General features: G+C 32.0%; 2 protein-coding genes across 2 annotated transcripts; both read right to left on the bottom strand.

The window, feature by feature from the left end:
• On the bottom strand, positions 1 to 1,254 carry LOC144569484 (uncharacterized). Its single transcript, XM_078319858.1, has 2 exons — positions 998 to 1,254; positions 1 to 374 (listed from the first exon to the last, which is right to left on the bottom strand). Exons 1-2 carry the CDS (start codon positions 1,161 to 1,163, stop codon positions 217 to 219), a joined length of 324 nt encoding a protein of 107 aa, XP_078175984.1. The 5' UTR covers positions 1,164 to 1,254; the 3' UTR covers positions 1 to 216.
• Positions 1,255 to 3,301: 2,047 nt separating this feature from the next.
• On the bottom strand, positions 3,302 to 8,154 carry LOC144569437 (HXXXD-type acyl-transferase family protein). The gene is made up of 3 exons (XM_078319787.1): positions 7,576 to 8,154; positions 4,205 to 4,594; positions 3,302 to 3,972 (listed from the first exon to the last, which is right to left on the bottom strand). Exons 1-3 carry the CDS (start codon positions 8,020 to 8,022, stop codon positions 3,514 to 3,516), a joined length of 1,296 nt encoding a protein of 431 aa, XP_078175913.1. The 5' UTR covers positions 8,023 to 8,154; the 3' UTR covers positions 3,302 to 3,513.
• Positions 8,155 to 17,295: the final 9,141 nt, after the last annotated feature.

Below are 17,295 nucleotides of genomic sequence, written 5' to 3'. Positions count from 1 at the left end.
TATGCAGCACCATAACTCCTATTGCAAAAACATATCCACGGATACAGTTATTAAGTAACATAATTTCATTACTAGTAATCTGAAAGATGCATTACTATCAATATAAGTAAAACATAGCCACAACCACCAAAAGCTACTGAGAAAAATAAAAGAAAGCACACAGCATAATTGAAGTAAAATAATTAGCTACATAACTAGGAGCTTTCTGGCAAAATACTAAAACTTCTGACCGTTCTTTGACTTGAGTTTTCCTCTTTTAACAAGTCTTAAATCCTTTTTGAGCTTTATAAGCTTCTTTATCTTTTTCTTCCCAATTCCCCCCTCAGGTTTAAATAGACGATTGGACAAGCTTCCTCCATCACCCATCTCCACATCTGCTTGGTTGAAATTGAGAGAAAAATCAAAATAGAATTCAGAAGATGTGTACGTTACTGTTTTTATTTACATAGAACCTTAAACATGAAACTGACCTCCCAAGTTCAAACTCCAAAATCAATTCTTAAATTGTCACTTTTATTTTTACTACCACACAAATCATCCTTTCATCAACATAAATAATGGGAAGTAATTAAATTCCCAAGGTATTGTTGTCAAATGTCTACTTGAGTTCTTTCATCAATTTTAAAAATATATATATAAAATACAATACCCAAAAAGGGTTGCTATCTCTATGCTTGGTTAAGTTCTTTCCGACTTTAAGACAGAAAAATAAAATATAAATTCACAATGAAATGCCGGCTAACAGCTTATGAATGAACAATAAGACCAAGTAGAAATTAAAAATAAGCCCCTTGCCAACGACTTGCAAGCAAATTTCTCAAGATACTCTTTGCAAAAGTAGGTTGTTAGATCATCAATCCCTACAATCTCCTAATCATAATGGATATTTAAAATATCCAGTTGATCAATTGCAAAAGCCCAAGTACAAGGAGCTCAATGAAGATTTGGTAGACAACAAGTGACAGAGAGAGAGAAGGAGAGGCGGAGATGTACATACCCATGGAGGACTGCGGGGGAAGGCGAACGGGGAGTTTATCGGCGGCGAGCGCAGCCTCCTGTGCGGCCAGCTTGGCCTCCTCCTTCTTCTCGTAGAAGGGCTCTGCTATCTCTCTTCTTAGCGTTCGCAGTCTCTTCTTTCTCTTCGATCGAAGGGATTTCGCCATTTTCGCTGCTTTCTCCTAGAGCCGCTCGGACCTGTCCCGCTTCTTTCCCCCTCGGTCGAAGATTTCTAGGGTTTTGGAAAGAGATGCTTTAGGCATACACGAGAGGATTTGCATTGGTTTATAGGCCTATTTTGGGCTGAGCACGCCGCACGGTGAATTTTGCGGCCTAGTATAAGAGAAATTTTGAATGTTCTTCACTATGTCTTGACTGGACTGGGCTTACAAATCCTACTGCAGTTTATCAGGAAGCAATTTCACCAATGAAGCAAATGCTTGTCGCTTCACATGTATTAAATTACAAGTATACATAATACAGTAGTCAATTGTTGTTACAATAATTTGATGGTCAGAAAATTAAGTATGAAAGATTAGAGAATTGTCGATAGTAATTAAATATTTTTTGACTTGGTATAAAGTACCTGATAATTCTCAATAATTATTTTATGTTGAAATAGATAAGTGTGCATCTAATAATAAGTAAGACAACATAAAACATGTCTAAAAGATCATTGTAAAATGACTAAAAACCAGGATGGATAACATTTTATAAAAGTAGTTATTAGCCAGAATCTCAAATTCCAACACATATCAAGTAACCTCTTCCGACAAATATCATTTCACACTATGCCAAAAAAAAATAATAATAAATAAAAAGAGAAGGGTTCAAATATCTCATACTTTTTACACTTTATCATACATCATATTATATATCTCTATTTTTAAAATTCAAATTGTCGATTCAAAATGATCAACATTCCATTCATATTAAAATATGCTTAAAAATTAAATTATATATAGAGAGAGAGAGAGTGACTAATGTGCATTCAAATGTATATGGGCCGAAATACATACGGTCCAAATTTGACTTTTCAAAATTCAAACGGTTGATCCGAACCGTTCATCTTATTCTCCATATTAATATGTGCTTGGAGACCAAATTTTACATTTTTCTGAATTTTTTTACTATTTATTAAGTATTTTACAAAATTATTGATTCAACGGTGGTTGCTGATTTTACTATTTTGTTAAGCCACCGTTGCATCAACAATTTTGTAAAATACTTAATAAATAGTAAAACAATTTAGAAAAAAAGTAAAATTTGGTCTCCAAGCACAAATTAATATGAAGAACAAGATGAACGGTTTGGATCGACCGTTTGGATTTTGAAAAGTCAAATTTGAACCGTATGTATTTCGGCCCATATACATTCGAATGCACATTAGTCTCTCTCTCTCTCTCTATATATATATTTTGAAAATTTGTTACTAATTTTTTTAGATAGGTACAAAATCACTATTTTTGAATGGTCCAGAAACATTGTAGTTGTATCTATCTCAAATTTAGTAAAAAAAAATTCAAATAAAAATAAAATTTGGTCTCCAAGTATATTCAGGGGCGGACCTAGGATTTTCGTCAGGGGGACAAAAAATATCGAATCGGGTTTAAATAACTTATCGGATTTAAACCCATTAACTAATTGGGTACTCAATAAAAAAATAATACTTTGACTTAATTTTTCAATGCTCTAACTTATAATTTCTGATGATTTAACTTATAATTCTAATTGTCAATCATAATTCAAGAAATTTATTTTAATTTTAACACTAAATTTAACCCAAATTACAAATTAAACTTCCAGAGGGGGGCAAAAAAATTTCCAAAGGGCAAAGTCGATTAGTACTGATAGATCACCACTAAAATTCAAAATCCAGGGGAGCGGCTGCCCCCTCCTGTTCTACTCTAGGTCATAACAATTTAAATTTTAGTAACATAAATATAGAATATAAGATGCAACAAACATGAAAAGTAGGAGGCATTCAAACTCTCCTCAAAGAAAAAGAGCATAAAGCAACCAAAAGTGTTGGACTATCCAACAAAACATCTCATACAAGCTTAGATTCACCAAATTAAATAATTCCAACTACTAACCGTTCTTGACCTTTCTATATCATACAATTAAATGACAAAACAAGCAGACAACCATTTTTGAGTTGACTTATCAAATTAAGTTTTTTTCCACACATACGCAACTGCTTAAGAATACAGAAACCCATCACAATCTAGCTTAAATTCATGATCATAACAATTATTTAGATTCAAATTCAAGCCAAAAATAAATAAATAAATAATTCCAAATATTTGATAAACTCTTGCACCATATATATATATCTAATAGCACACACAGTGAACAACCCGATAGATGTTTAACTTTTCAAAACATATATTTCACACATGCATATCAAATTATACAACTCAGGCAAGCATGAAAAACCATCTTGACAAACCTAACAAGCATGAAAGATAAACCCATAAGGCCATAACTAGTCCATTAATATATTACTTAATTTATTCACAGAACGCTCATAGGAAGCACTTCCTTGACTTTATGCAATTCATTTTCTGGTAAAACCAAAACCACCAACTTCGCATCATTCTCATTTCCTTGCATGACCAACACTGACCCTTCTTCTCCAACCCCATCGATTGCGTACTCTACATTCACGGGCTTTTGCCCCTTCAACGTTAAACCGTACAAATCCAAATCCAGCATGTCAACAAAGGTGAGATTTGCACCATATGCCACCAAATCCTTGTAGCCATTCTCTCCTTGTACAAATGCCTCTACCATTTGGGTCTCATTTTTGGCATCTTTGGATATTGCCATGGCCAGTTCAGAAATGTCTAGTTTTGAGGGAGAAGAGTCTATTTTCACACTACTGATGCTCTGGTCATTGGCTAGGCTTGTGTTGCTTCTAGAAAGATTATTCTTAAATAAGGTTATTGTGTTGACCTCTTTACCTGCTCTTACCTGGCATTGGGATAAACAGTTGATGTTATTAATTAATTGCTGTCTTACTATATATGTTACATTAATTTTACGATCGATTTATTCCAAATAAAAAATGCTGACGATATATAATTCGTAACTACAGGGACTGGTGGTTAGGTCTAATGAATTATCAATATTCTTTATCTAATCATGGCAACAGGAAATGGTACGTAGATGATATATAGCATCCCATTTGTAGATAGATATATACCTTTGCAATTGTGTGCCACAACAGGGCTGATATAAGTTCAAATTCTCCCACTTGTAAACCCTCTCTGGATTGCAATTGCTTGAGCTCGTGATCTTTGATCTGAAAGGAGTAGGTGGCCATTTGGGAACTGTTTGGGAGCACCCATGTGTCCCCCACTGATTCTACTGCTTCCTTCACTGAACTTGGCACCACATCAGCAGGCGCCTTGTCTGCTGCTGAAATGTTGTTGCTTTCTAATTTGCTTAGAGGGTTTGGTTTGCCTCGTAAAGTCTTCATATCTTGGAGCAGCTGTGACCATTTGTTGAAGCAGTTCACCGCTGAATGTGGGTCCCCCATTACATGGGACCAACTCAATCCAATAGCCAAGCCTCCACAGGGGAATTTTGTAAACTATTAATTAGAAAAAAAAAAAGAAGGAAAGAATTAATAAAACTGAGTAAATATATATTTAATGAAGTTAGTGATGTGGTGATGAACAATTTCTATATATAAATATTGAAGTATAGTAACTATGTATACACTTTTATATTATTGAAAGCAAATTGCACGAACATTAAAAGGGCACGACATCAGAATTAATTTGCTGTTCTTTATTTCCAAAAAAAAAAAAGTAAAATAAAGCGCAATAAATCCATCCAACCAGAAAGAGAACAAAATGAAGAACTCATATGTGGTTACAATACGAAACTTTGAGGATGTTTCTTCACGCGAGCCAAATTAATTAATTATTTCCCTCTCTTTTATTAATTATTTTGTTAATTAGACAGATCATCTTTTTTTCTTGGTTGTCTTCTTGTTTAGAGTGGGTCTCGCATAATTACTGAAGGTCTGCATCTTTTGGCATCTTTTGGCATCTGCTTGGGCCACTACATGTCTACATGTACAATGTACCGCATTAAGTAATGCATGCATCTACGTATTTGACAAAAATAAAATAAAGGTTTTGCATGGAGTGATTACCAGTTTACGACACGTGTACCAAAATCATACCGTGATTGTAAGATGCCACGTCCATATCAGTACTTTATTGGATACACATAAATTAATGAGAGATAAATATCACCAAGGAAAAAAATAAGACACAAATAAGAAATAAAGACGGTGAAATAGTGAAACCCAAAAATACAATGGAATTTAATTGATATATGTGCGCGCGCTAGCTAGATATACTTCTCATCCATATTTTTATTTTCAAAGTTCAAACAGTTTGATCCGAATTTTTTAGCATGATTATCATATTGATATGTACTTAGAGACCGAATTTTTTACTATTTTTTTAGAATTTTTAAAAACCACACATTTTTTCATTAAAGAAAAAATAATAAAAAATTGAAAAAAAAAACTGATTTTCAAAAATTCTCAAAAAATAATAAAAAGTTTTCAAAACATGTAAAATTAGTCTCCAAGTACATATCAATATGAAGATCATGTTGAGAAGTTCGGATTGACTGTTTGACTTTTAAAAATGTATAAGTGGGAAGTAAAACAAAATCTTTACTTCTCAAAACTTGATAGTCTATCTCTCTATATATAGAGGTTGGCTAAGATCATTTTGAGTTTCGGTGCTATCAATTTATTTTTATGGTTTCAAAGTTCAAATAGTCAATCTAAAGAGCTCAACATGTTCTTCATATTGAAATGTGTTTGAAGACCAAATTTTACAATTTTTTTCACCTTTTTTTTTTTACTAAATTTGAAGGATTTTTTAAAATCACAATTTTGAATAATAAAAAAAAAAATGAAAAACCGTGATTTTTAAAAATTCATAATAAATAGTAAAAATAAATTCAAAAAAAATGTAAAATTTGGTCCCCAAGGCTCCAAGCACATTTAATATGAAGAACATGTTGAGCACTTCAGATTGACTATTTGAATTTTAAAAATCACAAAACCGAATTAATAACACTATTACATCAAAACTCACAAACTATCATTTTGATCTTAGCCAACCCCCCCTATATATATAGAATCTGCATTCTCTCCGGTATTGCAGAGGATCACCCTCAGTTTACGATTTGAGATTAAATTTCAACCGGTTTGGTATTCGGGCCGCAATAGGAGGCAATATTTTTTGGGCTTTGAGATTCATGACGAGTTAAAAAAAAAAATGGTTTAATTGTAAAAGATTCCCTTAACAGGTATTGGAGAGGATGTGAACTCCTATATATATATATATATATATATATAGAGAGAGAGAGAGAGAGAGAGAGAGAGAGAGAGAGAGAGAGAGGAGGGTTCAAATTTCTAACAAGAAAATACTTGTGAAGAGAATTTGTAAAATTGCACAATGTTGCAATCAGCGCATAATAGAATAATTTAAGTTAATTTCTTCTACAGCTTCTAGACAGAGAATATTTTATTCATATAAAAAATTATAAAATAATATAAAAAATATAAATAGTACTTGTAAATTTCAATGTATAGAAAGACGCAGCATTTATTCCAGTTCAAATTCTAGACGTGAAATCGGTACGGACATATTCAAATCTTTTATTTTTCCGGTTGCCACGTCAAGATGCATGAACGGTAGCAAGGCTAGCTCTAGCAAAAATTTATAAAGAAAGATGCAAAAATAATATCTCTTTTCATATATTATTTTATAATATTTTCTATAAATTAAAAATTCTCCTAGACAATCCGCAGCCATTATCCAACAGACGAGACTGGACTTTCAGATAGAGGAGTTCAGCTTGGGTCCGATGTACATTGGATCTAAAGTGGTTCCAATAAATTCGTTCACCATCGGATCTGCTTTAAGATTCGCGCTCGAACTTTTACATATGTTTTAAAATTCGTGCGCACGAATCTTAAAACAGATCTGATGGTGAGCGAACCCATTGGAACCACTTTGTTTTCTTATATATAAAAGCACAAAGATTTCTTAAGCTAGCTAAGTGTTGACTCAACAAACAAGCTAATCTGTCATGCGTCAGCTATTTCAAAAGTACTATTTACTATTTTACATAATTCCTGGCTATTTAATATTTTCTATAATTAAATTGGACGATTGAATAGATAAACATGTTCTTGACGATAACATTTTTTTTAGTATATGCTTTTAGATGTCCGGTTGGCGTTTAAGGTTTAACAAGAAATTTTTTTTTGAGCCGGATAACAACTCCCCTTTATAAAGTTAACATTATATACATATTATCTTTTGTTTTCATTTTTCAGAATTATATATAGACATATATATATATATGCCCCACCTCTCTCAAGTCTAAAATTAACCCTATAATTAAATATAGTTATTCCAAAAACATGTATATATATTTAATATTTGCGCATGTAAATTTGTGTATATGATTCTAAACAAATAATTAATTATAAATAGATGAGGTAGCTAGAGATAGAGAGTACAATTAATTAACCTGCACATATGTGAAAGGCGAGAAATACAACTGGGGGCCGAGCACATTGCTCGGTACAAGGTGCTTGCACCGGGACAGCAATTCCTTGTCACTTAACCACTCATCGAGTGTGACCTTGCATTTCGCCTCAATAATCCTCACGCCGCAATCATTACACTTGACAAACAGCCGGTTTCCGGCCTCCTCTGGCTGCCTGATCCGACCACTGATCTGGTAGTACATGTCTAGCCAAGGGAACATCGGTTCCTTCATGCTGAGTACTGTTAGAGAGTCTATTATCTCACTCTTTTTGAAATAGTAGACTCCTCTCAAGTAGTGCAGTTTCATGGCTACGTCCATGTTGGTTAGGTCATGGTTCACCTCGCCGGTCACCGAGGCGGGTACGACGGTTGATTGTTTGTGGCCATACACAATCGGAACCGGTCCATTGTTGCCCTCGACAACCATGGTTAATTACAGGCTACTACTGACTACTGACTACTGACTACTGAGGAAGAAGATGGAATTTATTTTGGGGGTCGGATGTGTTTGGGTGCAACTAAATAGATGGAATTTATTTATATTATATAGAGAGCAGCAGTAGGAAGCTGGAAGGTTCGGGAGGTGAGCTGCTTTCATGACCGGTGGGAGTTTTGAATGCCTATTATAATATATATATTTTCTGAAAATAGTTTTTATGTGGTTACTTCTGTGTGTGCCTCCAATACGTACGGATGATATATTCGTTTTTAAAATAAAAATAAGTTTCATTAAACAAAAGTAATTGAGGAAATTTCGTCCAAATTATCCCGCAAAATATTTAGACCATAATTACAAATAATTAATTTCTATGAAATATTTGTTTGCAAATCATATAGTTAATTTAATCTCATACGTACGTTGATGTCACAACAATTGCTGACTTGCTGTCTTTTTAGTTCTACTTAGGAACCTTTATTTTACTTATAAAGGTATTATTAATTGCCATAACGGCCAACTTTAATTTTATATATCGTACAATTGGTAGCTAACTAGTAACTACACGCCAAAAATGGTACTGTGAATTAATTGAGGAGACAATTGTTGGTGTGTGTGTGTGTGTGTGACAGTGTGAGTAAATCTAATCTCTCTCACGGACACGGGCCAGACCGTTGATGCGCACAGATCTAACATATTATACATCTGCATGGTACTGGTACTGGTACTGGTACAACCACTAGTGGTCTAGTGCGGTTGCTCTGCCTCTGCCCAATTCTAATTAAATGCTCTCCAAATAGTCCGGACACACACAGGATTCACTGCAGATTCGAATTTGGATGCACGGACGGAATTAGAAAAAGAAATATATTCAAAATAACTGAAATCTGACAATAAAACGACATTTTAGTCTCCATGAATAGAGCAAAAAAAGTGTAAATTAGATACGGTAAATTTATCTTCGTTTGGGATGGGCTTTGGACTTTGGACTTTGGTCCAGGATAGGGGCCGTTTTATGGGTTTGCTTTCTTTTCTTAATTTATTTCTCGGTCTTTTTGTATGAACTTTTACAATTTTTAAAACGAAATGGAAAATATAGGTGATATATTAGTATCGCATTTTATTATAATAATTATTATTAGTATCACCTATATTAGTAAGTGTACAATTAATTGTTTAGTTCAAATAAATTAGGTGATATATTACTTTTCTCATGAACATATATATATGTTATTATTATTTATTTGAACTAAACAATTTTGATTTAATGGAAAAGTAAGTGTACAATTAATTGTAGATGGAAGCTTTAGATGATAACATGAGAAAGGATAATTTTGTTATTATGTCATTTTGGTTTTTTGTTTTGTTTTTGTAATTCAAGATATTGAAGCACCGGTATGATTGTGAGTAAAATTATACAAATAGTAGAAACCATCAAAATGTTGCGGTTCTTTCAAGATGTCACTGAGGAAATGCTCAAATGCAGCAATATTTTTTTAATTTTTTTTTAAGGTTGTCGGCAACAAATATATTAAAAAGGTAAAAGGTAAGTATTTACTGACCTAATTGTTGTTCTTCTATGTTTCCATTTAAATTCCGGTCATCAAATGGTGCTGAATTTATAGAAATCATACCAATTCTTTAAATCTGAATTTTGAAATTATTAAAATAAAAAAAATCATTTGTTGCCTTTTTTTTTTTTTCTTTCTGCAAGAAGTGATAACTTCGCATTTTTATTTGTATTCCTTACATGCATATCGGTGTATCTGTGACGTACTTTTATAAAAATGTTTATATTTTTTTTCAAATAAAAAAACATATACTTAACGATAAAATTATTTATAACTTATGTTACTAGATAAATGCTCTAAAAGTAAGTATTTTACTAATTTGAACTCTCGCTTGAACTTCATTACAATTATTCACAAAAGAAAATGCGGTAAAATATTTTACATATTAGATAAAATTATTGTGAATTTAGATATGAACAATTTACGTGATATAAATTATAACCTTTTGAAGCTTAAATAGAGTACAACCAGAGTGATCTCAAGCTTACCGAGTTTCTTTGTAAAGTTAACTAAATAACTTATTGGGTTGACTTTAAACAACTAATTCAAGCTGTTAAAACTGATCTACTTTACAAGTAATGTAGAGAGAGAGAGAGATTGACTAATATGATTTCGGTAGCACTTCGGCCGAAGTGCTACCGGTCCAAATTTCAAATTTCAAAATTCAAAAAGTCGATCTGAACCGTTCATCTTGTTCTCCATATTAATATGTGCTTGGAGACCAAATTTTATATTTTTCTGAATTTTTTTACTATATATTAAGTCACTTTGAAAATCACTGATCCAACGGTGGCTTAACAAAAACAGTGCTACCGTTGGATCAGCGATTTTCAAAGTGGCTTAATAAATAGTAAAAAAATTCAGAAAAATGTAAAATTTGGTCTCCAAGCACATATTAATATGGAGAACAAGATGAACGGTTCAGATCGACTTTTTGGATTTTGAAATTTCAAATTTGGACCGGTAGCACTTCAGCCCGTATGCTACCGAAAGCATATTAGTCAATCTCTCTCTCTCTCTATATATATATATATATATAGTAAGTCTACCATACACTGCAATGCATAGGCATCTTTGTGCATTAGACTATAAATCACTAGATTCAAAGTCCAAATAACCGATCCAAACCGTTCATCTCGTTCTCGATATTAATATGTGCTTGGAGATCAAATTTTACATTTTTGGAAAATTTTTACTATTTATCAAGCCACTTTGAAAATCACTGATCCAATGGTGCCTTTTGATTTTACTGTCACCGTTGGATCAGCAATTTTCAAAGTGGCTTAATAAATAGTAAAAAAAATTCAAAAAAAAATATAAAATTTGGTCTCCATATACATATTAATATGGAGAACGAGATGAACGATTTGGATTTGTTATTTGAACTTTGAATCCGGTGATTTATAGTCCAATGCACAAAGATGCATATGCATTGCAATGTATGGTAGTCTTACTCACACACACACACACACACACAGATATATATAGAGTTAGGCTGGGGTGCTATGGATAGCATAGTGGCCTCTATGCTACGGCTCAATATTCGAGTTTTCAAAATCCAAACGGTCGATCCGAACCGTTCATCTTATTCTCCATATTAATATCTGCTTGGAGACCAAATTTTATAATTTTCTGAATTTTTTTACTATTTATTAAGCCACTTTGAAAATCGCTAATCCAACGGTTTTACTGTTTTGTGCAGCCACCGTTGGATCAACAATTTTGTAAAATACTTAATAAATAGTAAAAAAATTCAGAAAAATGTAAAATTTGGTCTCCAAGCAGATATTAATATGCAGAATAAGATGAACGGTTCGGATCGACAGTTTTGATTTTGAAAACTCGAATATTGAGCCGTAGCATAGAGGCCACTATGCTATCCAAAGCACCCCAGCCTAACTCTATATATATATATATATAGATGGGCTATGGTGCATTGCAATGCATAGGCCATGGTGTGCATTGGACCATAAATCACCGATTCAAAGTCCAAATGACTGATCCAAACCGTTCATCTTGTTCTCCATATTAATATGTGCTTGGAGACCAAATTTCATATTTTTTGGAATTTTTTTACTATTTATTAAGCCACTTTGAAAATCGCTGATCCAACGGTGGCTTCTGATTTTACTGTTCCAAACAGTCACCGTTGGATCAGCGATTTTCAAAGTGGCTTAATAAATAGTAAAACAATTCCAAAAAATATGAAATTTGGTCTCCAAGCACATATTAATATGGAGAACAATATGAACGGTTTGGATTGGTCATTTGGACTTTGAATCGGTGATTTATGGTTCAATGCATTGCAATGCACCATAGCCCATCTCTCTCTCTCTCTCTATATATATATATATATATATATATATATATATTTTAAAATCTTCATAGAGACTGTGAAGTCATGAGCGGCAAGGGTGGATCTATGGCTTACCCAAAGGTGGCTAAGCCATGTTGGGTTTTGTGGAACGGTTCAAACCCATTTAATTAGCTTAAGCTGCGGAAAGAGTAAAACAAAAATTTTTACATCTAACTTAAGCTACGGATTAAATGAATCAAGAAGATTCGTTTAATCCTATTTACATATCTACTCCATAATTGATTTTCTAAAGCATTAAATCTATTTACAAATTAAATAGATTAATATAACAATTTATACCTTGATTCCAAATCTCAGTTGGAATGCAGACCGAGCGAGTAGAGCCTCACCAGGGATGGAATCGACTTGCAGTATCACACGTGTGATACCTCTATTGGTTATCCACCAGGACTAACCGGAGAGCGATTTACTTCTTCTGCCAGAAATACCGTAAACCGCGGAATTCTGCAGAAACACTATTCACCGAGAAAATGATGAAATAAATATATTTGTGTCCCGAAGTAACTCGGTTTTGCTTAAAAGCTAAACCGCAGGATTACACAAAATATATTATTTCCTAATCTCGAAATAACCGAAATCAAGGAAGAGAGAAAAACTGATTAACGAAGTAATCAGATTAACACGTGAATTAGTGAGTCTTTCTCTCTACCCCTACCCCTCTATTTATAGAGTTTTTAGGAGGTTCGCAAAAGACCGAAATACCCCTCAAAACAAATCTATTTACCAAAAGCCCTTGACACCTCATCCTTTTATCATGTGAAATGACCAAAATACCCTTGCCACCTCACATGACACATGTCAACACATGGGAAGTCGGCACCAAGGTAAAAAGACCATTTTACCCTTGGTCCATTAAGGCATGAATAGTGTTGGGCTTTGACTTTTGGGCTTTTAATTTTAATTAAGGCTTTGATTATTTTGGGCTTTTAAATCCATAATTCAAACCCATAATTAACAAATTAAAATCCAAATCAAATATATATAATTGTCATATACAATTATATTTCTTTTCGGTTGTTGTTCGGTAACTTTTATACAACGTAACGTGTACGTTTATAAATTAACCGTTGTTTCTGCTTGTCATTCTAAATGACATTTATAATTTAATTATATCATGTATAATTAATTATAACCATCTTAATATTAATTATAATCAATTTATAATTAATCAGTAAGATTCTCCGAGTAGCTCCTATATGGTGTGACCCAATAGGATCTGTGTTATGTTGGTAAACAGAGTTAAAACTGTTTTAACTTCTATAATCATGGGTGGCGTCTGGCAACACATCATGACCATCCAATTACACAGATGATGCTGTACTGTACAATATCACGATCCAGTAAACAATTTACTTGTGTCAGTTCTTCTGTCTCATAGCTATCAGATCAGTTTCAAGGTAGATGTGTGTCATCCTTGCTAACTGTATCTTTTCTTGATCTTGAGTAGATTATCAAATATAATTACTCTTGTAATTATACCGCATGCATATAATCTAACTCTATCAAGGGGCCCAGTGATGCTATAGCTCGTATAGAGATACGAGGGACAAATAGTATTCTTGGCAGACTATCACTTCCTCAGCCAAGCTATACATATGGAAATGCTACCGTTATGACTGCTTTTTACGGACAGCGGTAGATAGCAATCACACATATATATTTCTTAGTGGGAACGATAAATACCTCATACTTTAGAACGTGACACTGAATGAAAACATAAATGACACGAACACAAATCTATTTAATGTCTCATTCGGGGTCTGTCAAATACCATGTTCCTAGAACATGTATCTATGTGATTAAAATGACATCTCGTGTCAGGTGGTTTGTAAAACTTAACCATCTTTTAATCCACATACTAACCTTATAGCGGTAATTAGTGTTCCTGCTAATTACCTTGGTCAGTGACCTTTTTAAGAGTATATATCATCTATATTATGGAGTTTCACAATTTCAGTCATGAACTCGAAATGATCCATAAATACAATAATACTCAAGGCAACAAAATGATATATAAATAAACATTCAATTCATGAACAAAGCTTTATGATAATTTATCGTATTATTGACTTCTAGATTATTACAAACTAACAAGCCACCCCTATGATTTTAAAATTTTAATTATACGTATAGGAATTTATTTGAATTTTATATTTTCAAAATTTTTTATATAGTCTAGCCACCCTCTAAGTTTCAAAGTTTCTCTTGTGAATTATTTTTGAATTATTCTCCAGATTCAAAGTTTCTCTTTCCGCATAATGATTCTCTGAATTCCGCAAAAAATATTTCTTTGAAAATAGATGGAATACTATATAATTTGATTTATTAGAAAGACTGCAACAAATAACTCGAATCAATATTTTTCAGGCCGAATTTTTTGGGTTGTAAAAATTAAAATATTTCTTTGTTTGTTATTGGAAAAAAAAAATATTTTGAATCTGAATAAGTGATTCCAGTTTCAAAGTCACTTTTGAGTAAATAATGAAAATATTGTCGTCCTTCTAGTATATTTAAATTCTAAGACATTGTATTCATTTTGAAAAAAAAATATAGATATGAAAACATTTTGTGTAACTTTTGTGAGAGCAAATTTTTATGTTTTTTTCAAAAATAGAAAGACCACAATATTTTATGAATTTATCTGGAAGTGACTTTTGAGTTGAGACCAATAACTCAGATTCAAATCATTTTTATTTTATTTTCAATACCACACAAAGAAATATTTTAATTTTTCTTACTACCACAAAAAATCCTGTCTGAAAAATATTGATGTGGATTATTTGTTACAGTCTTTCTAATAAATTAAATTATATAGTATTCCATCTATTTTTAAAGAAATATATAAAATATTTTTAATATTTTAATACAAAAACTAAATAAATCATAAAAAAATTTAATTAAGAAAAAAACACAAATTTGGAGAATTATTCTCCGGAAACCCAGAAAATTATTTTCCAAATACACATTAACGGAGGCGTCTCTGGATCCAGAGAATAATTTTCTGAAAAAAGGCCTGAATCTGGAGAATTATTCTCCAGATTGGACATATTTTGAATTTTCTCGAATTTGAGTGCAAAATGTTAAATTTTATATATTTTTATTATTAATAAAAATTTCGGTTTTTGTGTCTCCATCATGCCTTCACTTTTCAATTTTATAATAACAAAAATTCTAAAATTTTTATGTCAAAATAAAACTATTAGATGTAATTTATATTATTTTTTCTATATGTACATACAAAATTATCACTTTTTATTTTGATTTTATATGAATTAATAAGTTGAAAAATCAACGTCCAAAATTTATTCACATCGATGTATATTTACAATCTCTCGTTTCTAACCAAAATAAAATTAAAAATATTGTGATATTTTAGCGGTGCATATAAAAATAATATATATCATATTTAATGGTTTTATTTTGATATTTATATTTTAAATTTAAATTATTAAAATTTTGAGACATGATAAAAAACATAAAAAATTGAGATACTTAAACCCTCCTTTTTTTGTCTTCATTTTGTTTAGTTAAGCGCAATTCAAACTGTTGAATACTAGGCGCAATTTGAATTGTATCGGCACACTTTTGTGTAAGATAGAGATAATTAAACCAAAAATCTCGTGACCGAGGTACGTACAAGATAATATGAAAATAAAATATTCTATAGGAAGACTATATTCTCCATTACTGAAATACTACAAGGAGGATAAAGATATGAAAACCAAGGTTATTTATGCTGTTTATTTCTCAACCTTTTTAATTAAAATTTAATGCTCCGAAATGGTACCTCGTTTTTTTATCAGTAATTAATTTTATTTCGTGTGAATTTACATAATGAACGAGCAGAATTAAATTGTAAGCATTTGGTTTCCTGACAAATGTAATTGCAATATATATAATAGCACAGCTATTTATTTTAATTTTAAGATACATGTAAATTAAATTGTTTTAATTTACTAATTACGATACATGTAAAATTGTTTTAATTTTAAGATAACGTTTGACCCTTACTTTTCCTGAAAATCATACATGTTTGCAACTTTATATATTTTTATTAATTAGGGAGGATATAAATAATAAATTAAAGAAAGCTAAGTGCCAGAGTGGCAAGATTATCTCTGTTCATCTCCAACAATTTAATTAATTAGTTGGCTTTCATTAATTATACCGGCGAGTTCCAGTAGAGTGGCACTTTCTGGTAGATGGGAACTTTAATTCACGTGTGCCCTGCAAAACTTCAATATATTTTTATTAGAAACTAAAAACTATTATAGGGGATGGTACTAAAATGTTACCAAACTCACATAACAGTAACAATAAACTAAAATAGCTAGAAGTACATCACCATCAAGGCATCAACATAACCTACTACATGATCGAACTACTCACAAAAAAATATAATAACTGCAATTACATCTCAAGCTAACAGCCTACTTACTACATGAGACTACTAATTAAAAAATTCAAATCACATAAACAGTTAACACATAGTAAAACTACAGAATCAATTCTCAAGTTTTTGTGCGATTCTCTTTGTATCAGCAGATTAAATTTAACGGTTAAAAAAAATTAAGTGTCAACTACCGTAATGGAAGAATCTCCTTTAATCAAAATTGAGTCAAATATATGGATGATAAAGAGCCCAAAGCAATTGTTGGCAGTGATACATTTTTTTCATATATAATTTCTTGGAAAAGTTCACAGTTCAAAGTTCCAGACTCCACATACTGTTTAAATATACGGACAGATGTGCAGATGACAGAAATCTTTGAAATTTCGAACGGTGCTTACTGTTACGAGGTAGATTGTGTCGTGAGATATGAAATCGGTACAGTGATTGTGTTATCAGACGTTTTTCTCATTTTCTGGTTTTGTAGGCATTCAGTTGGCCCACGTGCTCTTAGTGTGACCAGTTGAGGGATTTCCTTGACTTTATCAGGCCCAATCAATGTAAATGGCGACCAGATATCTATCTCCCTTTCTTATGTTCTTTTCTCCTCTTAAATAAATTTCGTCACCCGTTACTTTGTTCCATTTTTTTGTGAAATATTAGACAGTTCTGTTTCAATAAATAAATCAAGGTAGATGGATCATCTGTAGCTACAGCTGTATGATAGTGAATAAACAATATTAATTAGAAAAGAATAGAGATAAGATAGACGTACTACTGTACTAGTAGGGTAGGGTCGGAGAAACAATCGGATGTCGTTTTCTCCTTTAAACTCAATCATGAAAAAAGATTTCTCGTAAGAATAAGTAAAATAAAATATGACCTATCAATTTATCTTTCTAAATCACTTCTAGCATAACAAATAA

Source organism: Carex rostrata, chromosome 18 (assembly GCF_964058835.1).
Source record: "Carex rostrata chromosome 18, lpCarRost1.2, whole genome shotgun sequence".
NCBI lineage: Eukaryota > Viridiplantae > Streptophyta > Magnoliopsida > Poales > Cyperaceae > Carex > Carex rostrata.
The sequence above is the reverse complement of the archived record's forward strand: the minus strand, read 5'-3'. Positions and strand labels throughout refer to the sequence as shown.